At 36.0% G+C, this 15,028-nt stretch overlaps 1 protein-coding gene across 6 annotated transcripts in view; it reads left to right on the top strand.

Annotated features, from left to right (window-relative positions):
* MLLT10 (MLLT10 histone lysine methyltransferase DOT1L cofactor) overlaps window positions 1–15,028 on the top strand; it is a 121,181-nt gene that overhangs the window by 30,246 nt on the left and 75,907 nt on the right. For 5 of the 6 annotated variants that reach the window (XM_041486669.1, XM_041486697.1, XM_041486688.1 and 2 more), the window contains 3 exons: window positions 3,228–3,337; window positions 9,454–9,557; window positions 13,119–13,212. In XM_041486669.1, the coding sequence (XP_041342603.1) occupies window positions 3,228–3,337; window positions 9,454–9,557; window positions 13,119–13,212 (308 nt within the window). The remainder of the gene's footprint in view (window positions 1–3,227; window positions 3,338–9,453; window positions 9,558–13,118; window positions 13,213–15,028) is intronic. The other variant, XM_041486709.1, reaches the window with a different exon arrangement.

The raw sequence follows: 15,028 nt of genomic DNA, 5'->3' as shown, positions 1-15,028 counted from the left end.
GTCAGCAGAGGATCAGGAAGGTGTTTTTGCACTGTGTTATATAGTGAGGAACACTCTCAGTTGAACAAAACATGACAAGTAAAACTGTTTATAGGTTAGTAGCTGGTTCTCTCATCAGTGGGACCAAGGACATCCGTCACACATTGGCTATAGGTGTCCTTACTTCCGTGCTTATGCTTTGTAGCTATAGTGGGTAGTCTCTTGATGCTTGGGAAAATGGTTCTTGTGTGCTTTTTTTCTGTTTTCCTCCTGCTGTCTGGTTCTTATATGGTAAAATGGAATCTTCTTGACTTCCCTTAACTATAAAAGTTTTGTGGAGGAGTCTACAGACCTTGAGTTCTCAGAAGGTGGAGATTGCACAGCACCTTTAGACAACCAGTTCTTAACCACATTAGTTATGGAAAAGTATCTTCTTTACTCTTCCTAAGGAAACTCTCCTTTACACTTCCAGGTCAGCTGGGTATTGCTCTCTGACAATTCTGTATTTCTTCACCAGTTAAACTTTGGACAAAAGAATATATAAGAACTTGTGTACAGGGTGTCTTGAATTCAAGTGGATGCTGGTGCTGGAGTTTGGCTTTTTTTTGGTGTAGGCATTTGAGGCTGGTAACATAAGTGTGCTGCAACCACCCCTCTGGTTAAATTATTGTTGGACGTTATTGTGATTTATTATATTACTGTGATTTTCCAATAAGGCCAGATTATCTGGAATCTGAAGGTGCCAGATGGAAACCAGTGGAAAATGTCCCTTGTCCTCAATTCCATGGGCACTTACTAACCTATGTTCAAAAAGTGTTTAGTGCTGTGGTGCTTCATTTGTTTCATTATATAAATCCTGGGTTTTGTCTCATGAAAGTTATAACCCTGTTACTGGTCACAGCTGTCTCGGCTGTGTACTTCCTATTTGTAAATAGGAATATATTGTAGTGGGTTGTTTTTTTTTTTTTTTTTTTTTTTTGGATAGTGGTGGTGCACCATTCAGTTAAAGTTATTCCTGAAACTGGTTCCTTGTAGTAAAAATTCTTTACCTACCTAAATTTCAGTTCACTTAGTAAGTGATTTCCCCCCTGCTATATTTTGTATATTTACATAATAATTTTCCATTATATGTAAGTGTAACTAGAGTGCAGGCTTAATTACATATGAGGTAAAAGATTTCACCATCTGATTATGTGTAGCCAACTAAAGAAGGTTTATTTTTTTAAAAAATTTCAGTGTCACTTTTTTATTGGTTTAATGGCTTTATTAGATAAATGGTGTTTCTATTTGAGTTAATTTTTTGAGAGAACATTTAAAGATAAATATTCAACATTAACACCATATTAACATTTATGGCTTAAGACAGTTTGCAATTCTTAGAAAAGCCCTTATACACACTCTTTCCCTGAAGATATTTCAAGCAGACAAGTGAACAAAAAAAGTTGTGTTTTTTATAGTTTTTTTTTCCTCAGTCTGTCTGTTAATGATAATTTTAAAATGGTCTCTTGGAACAGGTTTTAAAAGCAGCTCAGGTTGGCTGTTTATGCTTTTTTTTACCCTACACTTTTATTAGTCTCATGCCTTTTCTGTACAGAATGATTCTAAAGACTGTTTGTGAATTAAGTTAGGGAGTAGCACAGATACTGTATTTAGTAGCAGTTGAAACACTAGAAGGATATGTGTGATGTTACTGTAACTGTTGTGTGTGTGTGTGCACTTTTCATTTTTCATAGAAATTGTAACGGCTAATTTATCCCTTGGCAGAAACTGGAGAAGATTGGTGCTTTAAGAAAAGTATCTGGAATTGCATATGTGCTTTTTCTTCTAAATACCATTCCAGAGTCTCAACAATACCACTGTGAGCAAGCACAGCTTTGTGTTTAGCTCAGTTTAAGAGTCAGAGTACAGTTTGGTGAAGAAATTAAGACCTTTTAGATTCTGTAAAGTAGTTGAAAAGAGAAAATCCAAGATGAAAGCTCAGAAAGGTCTGCAGTGAGACAGTATATGGAGGGGTTTGTGTTTAAATTTTTCTGTTTTTGGGGGGGGGGTTATTGTTGTTGTTGTTTTTATTTTTATTATAGCATGCATTTGCACAGTGATAATTTACTTTGCTTGCCAAGTCTAATAATCTGCTAGATTATCTAATTATGTAAGTCTGTCATTTTATGTCCTTAAGGCTTGCATACAAGTAAGCCTGGGTAGGAGGAAAGCAGAATTATTTTTAAAGTTTACTGAGGGTCTTGTGACAAGAGACTTCAGTTTTCCTCTTGGGGAAGAACAGAATTTGTACCAAGTAATTAGCTGCACCAAATTCACTTCTGGATAAGATGATAATACTTGTAATAGTTCTGTTATTGATGTCAGTATAGCAATATGTTGGATTAGCTATGTAGCAGCTTCTGCTAATTCTACAGTTATGGCGTATGGTCCTCCACTGAAACAAACCAATAGCTCTCAGGATCTCTGTTGAAAAAAGGTTTCCAGTTTGTAGGTTTGTTTCTGACTTGGAGTTTTCCCCCACTTCCATCCAACCAAATGTCAGACAATTAAGAATGTTGGCTTTCTTAAAATGTTGTTAAAGCACAGTATGGTAAGTAACTAACCATTTATTGATGATCCCAAGTTAATGAATTAGAATAGAACTGGATATAGGTATTTGTAGTCCTATGAAAAAATGAGTTGGCCGCAACTTTATAAATGGAAAAGGAAGAGATTTCATAGAGAGGATGTGAGGGTGTGCATATGTGTTGCAATTTCTATCTACTGAAAGAAATGGGAGTCTATTCAAACCAGAATGATGTTTTTAAAACAAAAATTATACACAGAAATCTTCTATGATGCTGTGCTTGTAAGAATACCAGTTTGGTCAGATGCTGCTTCCTTTTTGCAGGACTTGGAGTAGCTTTTATGCAATGACTGTATTAATCCAAGAAATTAAACAAGACCGTTTTTCTGTTTGTGTGTCACTGTTTATATAAATCATTAGTATTTGAATTTCATAGAGTATTACTCATATAAATTCTCTCTGACTACAATAAAAAATGTATTACTGATCATCTAAACTTTGGATAACAGAAATGAAATGTAAACATGACTTAAGTGTAATTTATGTCCTTAATATTCTAAACAGTTAAAGTAATCTATGGAAAAAAAAGTGTTGTAAAAGGTTCTTTGTACTCTAGTTGTACTACATTAAAATGTCCTTTAAGCTTCTAGAAAACATTAAATACAATTATAACTTTTTGTAGGTTGGGCTCATGTGGTTTGTGCTCTGTACATTCCCGAGGTGCAGTTTGCAAATGTTTCTACAATGGAGCCTATCGTGTTGCAGTCTGTTCCTCATGATCGTTACAATAAGGTATAATTATATGTCTTTTTATATATTAATATATTTATTTAAAAACTTCTGAGATTTAATAATATTAAACTACACTTCATAGAATGCATAGAATTTACATAAATTTCCTAAATGTCTGCAGTAATGCTGTAAGTTTTCTGCAATGTCTTTATGATAAATTGAAGAATGAGGAAAGCTGTATTATTAAATTAAGCTGTAAGGTTATCTGCCATGTCTTATTAGTCTTTAGATTAGGGACTGTTTCATTAATTAAAAATACCATGATCTTCAAATAACAGTTTATGTTGAAAGGAATCTGAAATATTTTCTATAGCTTAAAATACTATTGCAGCTTATATGAGATGCTATTATTAATTACCACAAAGTCCTAGGTTTTTTAGTGTTGATATTAACATAAACATGTTTATAAACATTTCTTTTAGGACAGAAGGGTATGCTAATATATTAAGGTAAATGCTTGCAGACTTTTCCCTTTGTAAACAACATTCACTTTAGTGGCATTATTTGCTTATAGGAGAACTGCTCCTGAGTAATTGTCAGTGAGTTGGAATGTTTTATAAAGTGTGGTGAGACTTCAAATAAAAAAAGCCCAAAAAGGCAGAGCAATAAACCAGTAGGTTGTTCTTGTTCTTTATTGATAGTTACATTTTTCTTATTTCACTTGTGTTACTTTCTCCTCACTTAACTACACTGGTTTTTTTATGTTCCCTTTTGCAGATGCAAACTGTCTGAATTTCTGATCAGTTGTGTTACATATTTTTCTTGTGTTGTTATTTTAAACTCTAATTACTTTTTTTTTTTACTTTATTTATGGTAGTTTGTGGACAATGGAGTAAAGTAGGAATAGACTCTGTTATAAAAAAGAGAAAGAAGACAAAGGCATACATCTCCTCTTGTGTTCTTCCTGCAGGGAGAGCAGTCCCTGTTCACATTGCCTCTATGACTTCTCACACCCCCACATCCCCTTTCCAAGTTTCCATTTTTGATTTATGGGCTCCCCCTCAATTTTCTAGCATTTTTCCTTTTTTCTTTCTTTGGTCTTCTCCTTTTCTGTTTCACTTTCTCCAGTTGCTGTCAGTATGTTTCGTCCATCTTATAAACCAGTGTAGCTGAAAAACCAGGAGTCAAAGTCTGCATTTCTCTCAAGCTTTGTCATTACTGTCTGAACATCTCTATTGGAATCTCACTGTTTGCTTCTCTCCACATTGGCAAGAACATGCAACAGCGAGATTCAGTACAGAGCTAATAAAACGTTTCTGCTTGTGCACAAAGCAGTAAAGATTGGCTATAACAGATGAGTTTATTTCCTCTCTCTCCTCAACTGTGAGGAAACAAAACATCTGTTTTCTTTTTCCTTGAGTAGTAGTCAGTCATAATTTTTTTTAAATTGGTAGTAGTTCTCCCTTAATGTCCTTCAAAAATTTCATGGAACACTTTGGATTTTGTTTTATCTTGCACCATTTCCATTGGTGGTAATTGGATATTGGATGAGTAAATCCTTGTAACTTCAAAAAATGTACTCTGTGTCTTTTATTATTACTTGTTGACAAAATCCATTGTTTGTCTTTAGTCTCTATTAATTCCTTTTCATCATAACTAAAATTTCTTCTTTCTCAAACAGTTTTTGTTCTAAATATATGACAATACAGTTGTGTTTTGCTACTAAAATTCTAGTTTCCATTTTTGTTGGTCTGTACTTACTGTGTTTTTCTTTCTCACTAGATAGTTACTAGCACCATACAGTTCATGTAGAGAGAGTTCCTGGTGTTGTCCAGCTCTTAGTTCTCTGTGCTCTGGGCAGGTGTTCTGATTGAGGTCTATTTTCCATGTTAGCCAGGCAGCCTAAAACTACTTTCAGCAGGCCACTACAGTTGATTGTGAAGTACAGTGAGATCGGTGTCAGAAATGCCAACGTTTGGGGTCACACCCCTAGCCTGCAAATTATGTTATTTTTGTTCTCTCTTTTTACAGAAGTCAGATTTCACTGTCATTATTTGCTCCTTTTGGGTCAGGGTGATGGCGGCTGTGGGTGTCAGGGGAAGCCAAGAAATGGCTGTACTGCAGTTGCTACAGCAAACCTTCTGAAACCAATCCAACTGCAGTGCCAGCAGCAGTCTGTTGTGACAGTTCAGAGAACTACTGACTGACAGGGAACTCTCAACTCTGGCTAAGTCTGTAGCTGGTGCTGAGTTTAGTACTGCTGTGGTTAAACTGCCATGGCTTCCCAAGAAGGCTGTTCTTGAGCAATAGCCCCCAAAACCAACAAAACGATTAGTTCCCTTTTCACGTAGCTTGCCATAATTTCACCTTCTACTCCTATTGCTATTCAAGACAAATTGTGTTTATTTAAATGATACTTTTTTAAGATTGGAAATTTTGTAAAGCATTTCACTCTGACTTTATTAATTTGCATAAAAATGGAAAGCAAAGCTGGTTTTTTGAGCAATAGGTATGACAAACAGTTATTGAAATATTTGTTGCACATTGAGAACAAATGTAAACATGTAATTAGGAAAAAAATTACTGGAGTTGTTTCTTTTTTCTCTGAGAGGCTTAGTGATAATTTCATTCTGTTTGTCAGCTCAGGTTGGAATAGGAGATTTTAAGTAAGATACTATTTCCTGTAAAGTTCTAAATAATTCTCTGTGCATGGCTGGATACATATAGAAAACTGGCATATGGAACTGGGGGGAAAATAGAGGCTAAAGAAAATTACCATGAAGGAGAAATTATACTGTAGTCTTTAAAGTAAATATTTTTGAAGTTTTCCCACACGTAGTACTTTTTTAATGTTTGGGGTTTTTCCCTATGCACTTGTTTCTTTACTAAACACTGCAAAATATGCAGTATTACCAAGTACAGTAATCTTAAATACAAGAAGAAATGCTGTAGATACCAAAGCATGGGGCATGTCTGTATAGAGATATTTGGCTGCTACTTCCCTGAAGTTTGCCTGCTTCAGGGATAAAAATCATCACATTACAGAATGAATCCACTGAATGATTTGATTAATGAGTTAGCTATCAGGAAAGCTCTTCTTACACAGGTACTTCCAAAAACGAAATGGGCTATTAGTTGCTCTTCTTTTCAGAAATAGGTGTTTCTTTTTCCATGGAAAGTTATGCATGGATAATATATATTTATTTTATGTCAGCTTTTTTTGTCTCTTTCAGGTTCATTTGAAACTATGTGATAATTTTATATAATTACTGCTTTTAGGAATGTCTTTTAAGAAATTATTTAAAGATAAGTGCATTTGGAGTTTCTTGATTTGCCTCACAGTGAATGCAGCTGGCAAACTTTTCTTTCAGTACTTGCTGCAGCAATGAGAAATTTCTGTATGATTCCTAGGTTTGATTTTGTGATCAGAGAATGACATTGGGTAGCTGTTATGAGTAAACTATTTCTGAAATTACTTTTTGCTGCATACATTTTTTTTGTCTCATCTTCCCTTTGGTCTTTGCTTTTGCAAAGAAGGTTTACACTTGGAATATTTGGAGGGAAAATACTGACAGTAATGTAAAGACAGTTGTACAAAATATGTATTTTGCCTTTAAAGGAAGTAAGGTATTTGTTCTGTTTCTGAGTAAAATTTCCTTGCTAAATCAAAAGCTTTTGTTTCTTTTCCAGTGAATTTGGGAGAGTACTCTCTTCCCTTAAGAGCTTTGAAGAATAGTGCAGCTGTAGGTGGTAGGACACAGTTTTAAACTTCCATATTTCAGAGGCTTCAGAGGTGTAGCATTTGTATGGATTTGCAAGTACATGCAAATCTCCCTTTGTGAAAGAAAGACAAAGGTTTTCAGGCTTCTGGAATTGTTTGTGTGTCTAAGAAAAGGTACAAATATGAGAAGCTCAGCTGTAGGGAACCTTCTTTGTCCCTGTTTCATATGGAATACTAGGAAACAGGTTTAAGGCTTCTCATGACTATTGTAGGAAAGTTCTTTGAGCTTCTTAAAATGAGTAGTCAGTCCACCATGTTGCATTTAAACTTGTTAATAATGTAGCTTGTAGTAATTTTTCAGTCATTTTACTGTAAATTGCTCTAAGAGGTCTGAAAACAGAGACCCTACATGTAGGGTAAATACTGAAAAATTGAGTCTACCTTTCTGCTAAGTGGAATGCTTGTATTGCTTTTCTTTCTGAGCTTCAGTGAGGAAAAAACTTCAAGAACTTGAAACAAAACTCTGAAAAAACCAGAAAGTAATTGGAGATTGTGTTTTACAGAGTTTATTGAACTCTCTGTTTATAGCGGTATCTTACTTTGAAGTTACTTACAGTTAATATAGTGACTCAGATGAGGTTGATAGATCATGACCTTGTTCGTTCCTAAAATTTAAACGTGTCAGGTCATGGTATGGAAAGCTAAAAAGCAGCCAGTCTCAGACCCTGTCAAACAACTGAATTATCAGTGTTCACCACCTTGAGGTACAAAAGAAGCAAGGCAAAGAATTAAGTAGGATTATCCCCTTTCTGATCTTTTAAATGTTAGGTTATAGGGTATGATTTTAGGATATATTAGCTTTTTAAAGTAGTGTGGAAACTGTACAAAAATAACTCTCCTACCTTCAAGTCTTGCATATTAACAAAAATGCTTTAGTTAGCTGACACCTCCTGTTAACTATTGTTCCAAAAACCTCTGTAATGGGCTGTTCTGATCTCAGAATTTCACTCATTTTCCTGTCTAAGTCTGGTTTTGCATTATATAATTTAAAAAAAAATTTCAGTGGTTTCCTGGTCCATTTTTTCCACCTTATTTTCTGCTACCCATGATTGATGTTGTTTATTATTCCACTCATTATCTGCCTCACTGAAAGGAGGTTGTGACAAAATTGTTAGTTAAAATAGAGACAATTTTATTTTTTGGCATAAAGAAGTTTCTCTTTTCTCATTAAAGACCTTATAATGGGGTTTCTGCAGAGGTAGGAGCGTCCTTAATGTTTAATACTCAGTAAAGTTCTCTCATATAAAAACAAAACTTAATCCACTACAGTACTGGATGATACTTTCATTAAGAATCTCTTCTTAAACTGTTAAATTTTACACATGAATGTGATATGGTATAGAATCTCTGTAAATGCTCTTTCAGTAATTAGGACAGGAAAAAGTGAAAAGAGATTTAGTTTTGCCTGATGTTTCTCCCTGAATGCTGGTGAGAGATTGTAGTGATGCCTAGTATAGTAGTGAGCTTCCATACTGTAGGTATCCATATTTATCAGCCACTTGTTAAAAAAAAAAAAAAGAAAAAAAAATTGAATAGTGAGGAAGAAATTGGGTTTTTTTGGGCCTAATTTCTTTCTTCTGTTTTACTAAGAATGTTTTTGAAAACGTTAAAAATTGCCATGGCATCCCAGTAAAAGAAATAAATTGACAAAAATGCTATGAAAAGATTTCCAGGTACTAAACAGCTTGTTTTGGAGGTTGAAATGTGTTTGGTATATTCATTCAAGCTTTTTTACAGAAGATTCTTGATTGATTAATTTACAAGATGTTTATAGGTCTGCCCAAGTCATACTGAAATAGTTATCCAAACAAAGCAGAGGTCTGTTAAACACCAATTTAATTAAAAGTAGCTGAGCATCATATGAATATTGAAGCATGCTATGACACTTGGAAAATTCTTTGCACCAAATGTACAAATAAAATTTCAAGTTTGCAGGTTTTTTGTATGTAATTGTGTAGATATATATATATACCATGTGGCATATTATACCATTAGGCACTCAGTCTGATGTTTATGAAATCCACAAATGCAGGTTATATTAAATGAATATGAAAATGATTGAGACTTAAAAGGACATAAATGCAAACTTGAAAGCAAGGACAGTTGGGAAGCCTGATGCTATTAACCCTTGGCTGTTTAACCCTTTGGGTGGTTGACAATGGTATGAAATGTAAGCAAATTAGTAATTGTACTGCCTTAACATTGGTGAAGTGTTACACAAATCCCAAGAGTCTGCCAGGTGATGTCCTTTTGCTAACAAGTGTGATTAGACTTTCATAAAGAAGTTCTTACACCAGCTTAGCTGCAAAATCCAGTAGTTCTCAGTTTAGGATCTCCTGTAACACAGCATTTGTTTGTATGCTTCTTATCAAATTAAGTATTTTCTCTTTGATAGACATGCTATATTTGTGATGAACAAGGCAGAGAAAGTAAAGCAGCCACTGGTGCTTGTATGACGTGTAATAAACATGGATGTCGACAAGCTTTTCATGTAACGTGGTAAGTATATTTTATTATTTAATATCTCTGATGATCCAGAGAGAATCAATACACACAGTGTAATGAATAAGCTCCTTATTTAGTACATCTTTTGAATAAAGAAATACAGCAAAGTGGTTTGTTTTTATAGTAGTGTTTACTAACAATATGGCAGTGGCAGCATAGATTTTGCTGTGAGCTGCAGAAGCTGTCTGATAATACTCCCCTGGGTGGTATTAAATGGTGTGTGCTCCTGTGAATAAGTATAGGGGAGTTTGGTTTTTTTTCTTGGTCATAGGTTATTTTTCTTAGAGGATGTTTAATAGGATACAGGAGTATGAAGACATTATTTGTTAGCATTGCCTGCTAACTGATTTTGATGTTTACTTTTGGTAAATCAGTGGGAAGATTACTGAGTTGTTTGTAAAAATGCGCTAGACTCACCCTTTCCAGTGTGGATTTCCAAACATTTGGGAACAACTCACTTCACTGGTTTTATCTAAATGGTACAGATCATCCTTAACTATTCAGATTTCATGTGTTACTGCTGGAGAAAAAAAAGCTGTCCCCTCCACCATCTGATTCATTCCACTTTAAGATACCTAGTTTTCCTTGCATTCAGGAGATGCTTGTTTCACTTTATAGACTTCTAAAAGAGGCTGGATAATTAGATCAAACCACATCACAACAGGTAAAAGGAAGCAAAAAGGGTTCCACTCCAAAATTTGCCGGCATTATTTGTTTTTTCAATCTCAGCTGAAGTTATTTTACAGTAGTGGGCAGATTTATCTAGGCTGTCTAGCTACCTAATCTGTGGATTTACCTGTCTGTTTTATGACTGCCCCAGTATGCTGCTTCATGACCAGTTCAGTCAGGGAAATGGTATTTGCACATCAGCTTAAATCACTTAAATGTATTTTCTTCAGTGTTCCCAGGTGATAACTTGTATGTCTTGTGGAGATCTTGAAGGGTTTGATTCCATTGTTTTGGTGCTGATAATCTTGGCAACTCTTAATTTATTTTTTTAATTGCTTGACTACTTTGCAGGTTTTATTCTTTCATAAGCATCTAATTTCTCATTGGATGTAATCAATGCCAAGTTTCTTTTTATGGTGAAAATGGATTGTATTCCTCAAAGTGTGCATACCATGTAAAGGGATTACTTACAGATGTGAAAAAATGTGTACATCCAAGCGCTTGTATGAAAAGGTCTCCTTTCAAACGCTTGGGTACATACAAGAATCCTTTTCATCTTTTTACTTTATTCCAAAACCCTGAATGCTGTGAAGAGCATTCATGAGCAACATGAGGCTTCAAATTGAAAATTAAAACAGCTATCTTGCCACTTTTTAGAATGTTTTGGTTTAAAAACATGGTCTATATTACAAAATGATATCTAGCTGAAGAGTAGTAGTATGGCTGGAGATAATTAGAGGCTTCTGTAATATTAAAAAAAAAGGAAGAAAAACGTGAAGACTACCAGAAATCCAGGGCAAGGTGCATCAGATTGGGATTATCAGAATGGTTGTCTAATGAAAAATGTGTTCGAGCGCATGTTTTTTGTAAGAGAAGCTTAGAAACAATACGTCTTTGCTTAAAGACATCATCTTAATTATTTTTTCTAGTTGGTGTCAGCTGTAGATGTGCATGTATTTAGTATTTCTGGATTTTCCAAGAACATATTTTAAAAAATCTGTGAAAATTAATCACGTTATGTAATAGTCTTTCATTTAAATACTCTCGTGTATCATTTTGACTGTAACATTGCATTATTATGGTGTCTTGGTTTGAAAGACAGGTGTCTGCCAAGGAAGGCAGGAGCCTTCATTAAAATGGAGAGTATGACGTCCCTCCCTCCGAATTATTATAACTTTGGAATTAAGGGTCTTTCAGGCAAGGATGTGTGAAAAGGAATAACAGTTCTTTACTAGTATGTATGTGTATAACAAACAAACAAAAGCAATGGCAGCAACAGCACACAAGAAGGGAGACCCCAGCGGCAGCCCCAGTGAGCGCTCTCGTCTCCCTCTTCAGACCCCTTCCCCGTAGGTGCAGTTCCGGTCACGGCCGGCAGCGGCGCTGCTGGCTCCTGGCCGGGGCGTGAGCTCGGGGAGCACGTGGCAATGGCGGCTTGGCCGAGACGGGAAGGGATGGAAGAGAGGCTTTGCTTTACAAACCCCTTGGGGCAATCGATCCTGGTGCCCAGCAGGGCCCTCAGGATCAGCAAGCTGGAACGGCAGGGATGAGCACAGTCCCGGAGTGGTAGATGAGATGTATCAGAAACTCCGCAGCTGTAGCTGGGACCGCGGGGATGTCGCGGCAGACGGGGGCTGTGGGGCTACAGTGTAGCAAAAAACGAGAAGCGGCGGGGTAGTGGCACCCGAGCCAGGGCAGGGAGCGACTCCCCTGGGGGAGGGATGGGGGAGAGGGGCGCGGTTTTCCTGGAAGCGCCTGAGCAGATGGGAAGGGTCCCCTGTTCGGTGAGGCAGGGTGCCAGTAAGGGCCCAGCGCAGCAGCCGCTCCGAGGAGCAGAGCTCCGCTCACGGTAGAAGAAAGGCAGCAGGATACTGAACCCCGCAGTGGTGACGAATTCTCCCCACAGCGACTGCAGCCTCTCTCCCCTCCCTGTGCCGAGAGCTCTAGAGAACTAGCAGCTCTTCCAGCCTCCTTTTTCCCAGCCCCTTCCTCTGGTATCTCTGCCCCTCCTAGAGAAACCCTCAGATGCGAGAAGTGCAGCCAGGTGCCCTCCTCCCCTGAGTTTGGCAACTTCCTTTTTCTCTCTTAAGTACCCAGTCGTTGTTGTCTCCTAGCAACATATGGGAGAAGATTCCCTAAGGGAAAGAAACAAAAGGAAAAATCCTAAACTCTGACATGTGGGAATGAAAATTATATGGAAAATGTGACAATATTTGGTTTGTCAATATCTAAGTTGGTTTTGATAAAGAAGATATATCAACATTACAAATGGTGAAAAACAAAAATGTTTTGAAAAAGTTATAGTAGAGTAAGGTAATAATTAGTCCAGTCAATGCAGCTTGTTAGTGTTGATCGTTTAAAAAGAGATTAGCCTGCCACAGTATTTTAAACCAGTAAATACACTTTGATTTACTATGTAATTCAAATTAGATTTAAAAAACTCCAGTAACTGTCATGGCAAATCAGAGATGCATGTATGCAAGTTCTGAAAAACCTCTTTTTTGGAGCTACAGTATGGTTTTGTTAATAGCTGTTCTTTCCTTAGATATTTTTTTTTTTTTGCTTGAATTTGAGCTAAGAGTCATTATGGATGGCTTTGTTTATTTATTTGTGCAAGTAGCTGCATAGTAAATGTAGATTTGCTAGCTGTAAGCTTGTGTGAGTGGCTTAAAGATTTTGACAAAAGGCAACAGGCCAAATATGAATTATACATGTTTTTCCGTGGGCTACAAAGGTTGGCTATGTGTTCACATGCCACTGGAAGTTATTTGTGTGGAAATCTCTTACTAATTGCAGATATAATCATCCATATGTTATCAGCTGTGATATTGTGGTACAAACTGGTGTAAAATGGTTTTCCTTGAATGTTGTCTGGTTTATTTTTAGTGCACAGTTTGCAGGACTTCTTTGTGAAGAGGAAGGCAATGGTGCAGATAACGTCCAATACTGTGGCTACTGTAAATACCATTTTAATAAACTGGTATGTATTTATTAAATTCTATAAATAAATGTTACTGACTTATTTTTTATTCTGAGTTGCCATTAGCACTAGAAATAATATTTTCATCTAGTTCAAAAAGTAGGTTGTATTTCATTAAAACAGTGTTTTAATCACAGTTACAGAAGTACTGGCTGGAAATGTTTTTATAAGTGGTTACTTTATAGATGTGTGGGTTTTCCCCCTCTGCCAGAAATAGCATGCACATTTAGTGATTTTTTTCATTGAGTTCCTGGAATGTTTTCTTTTGCTATTTGTTTAGGTGCCTTCTAGGAATTCTGTCCATTTTGGAATAAACTAGTAACTACTACATCTAAAGAATAAAGAAGCACTCCATATTTTTCTGCTTCTGTTACTCTTCTGCCCAACCTCTTTTGTTCTATCTCTCACTGTGTAGCCAGTGAGTATTCCCTCCTTGTAAGTTCTCTGAAACACAACCTTAAGGAAGTGACTTGAGGTTTGATTTTTTAAAAACAAACAAGAAAAAAAAAAACATTGAAATTTCTCAGTCAATGCAGTAGGTTTTGGATCAGACCTCTGGAGTCTTTCCTTTCACTTCTTAACAATTGACAGTTTGAGATACCTGTTTCTATGTACATGTGCGAGTGTGTGGACTTGAGTGGCTTACTGATGTTTAAAAAATGTTATTTATTAATATTAAAATATGCAGACTTAAGTTCAAATACTCTTGTAATTATAGTTTAACTTGCAGATTACTTTTCACTGCTAAAAAAGTTGAATGCTTGGTGTGACTTTTAGGTTGCAGTGGGGTAAAAACACAGGACCAGTCAACAATTTAGTTTCTAGAAGATTAGCTTGGTGAGGTTAGTTTGTGCTTTTATGGATACTGATGAATTTGCTTCATAATGAAGAGAAGTCAGGGCTTTCTACGCCCTTACTAAGCTAAGTTTTTTTTTTTTTTTTTACTGTCTTGAGCTAAATATTTGCAAAAAGAACAAAAATGGTCTCTTATTTAGTGATGAAGGCAAACCCTTACACTGTTATGCCTTTGATTTGAATATAGTAGTGCTGCTATGATTGAGAACAGGTATATTTATTTAAAACCCAAGTTTAATGATGGAGACATAACTCTATAGTTGACATACAATTAGTTAGCTTTCCATTACAAAGCTGTAGTGGTAAGAACAGTAAAGACTGGCAAGATTGTTTTGTTTAAGTTTTTCTTTAGGATTGTTGTGACTGTTAAGGCCTAGTAAATACAGGTGCTTAGTATTTACTGCTGAAGATGGTGGGTGTTCTACATCTACTATTCCACTGAAAACTGGTTGGCAAAAGAAGTGTCTTTAAATGATTCCTCAGTTACAATAAAACGAACATTTAGAGCACTGGCCCAGCATAAAGTATTTGCAGTCCTGAACCAGGTTCTCAGACATTACAGAAATGCAGGCAATTACATCTGCCACTTATAATCACAGACATGACTGTAGCATTTTCTATCCTGGTTTTTAATCCATTTTAATGAAAATATACCAGACAGATAGTTTGAATAATAATTAAGTCATGAAGTCACCTTACAATGCATTTCAAGCATGTGTCAGGGCATCATTGTGGTTTCATGTGATACTCATTTGAGCAGCATTTTTTTTGTTTTATGTTATGAAAAATTGAAAATGTGTCTAGCATCTTTTAACCTTTAAAAAGTGGCATATTTCATTTCTCTGTGGAAAGCATATCTTGCAGATTTGTGGGAGGTGTAAAAGTTGATACAGGGACAGGCTTTTTTCCCCGGTATATATTCAGTGGTCTTGTGAATTTTAGAGTCAGTCATTAGTCAGCT

Source organism: Pyrgilauda ruficollis, unplaced genomic scaffold, assembly GCF_017590135.1.
Source record: "Pyrgilauda ruficollis isolate IOZ18807 unplaced genomic scaffold, ASM1759013v1 scaffold12, whole genome shotgun sequence".
Lineage (NCBI taxonomy): Eukaryota > Metazoa > Chordata > Aves > Passeriformes > Passeridae > Pyrgilauda > Pyrgilauda ruficollis.
Note: the sequence above shows the minus strand (reverse complement) of the source record. Positions and strands in the feature narration are given on the sequence as shown.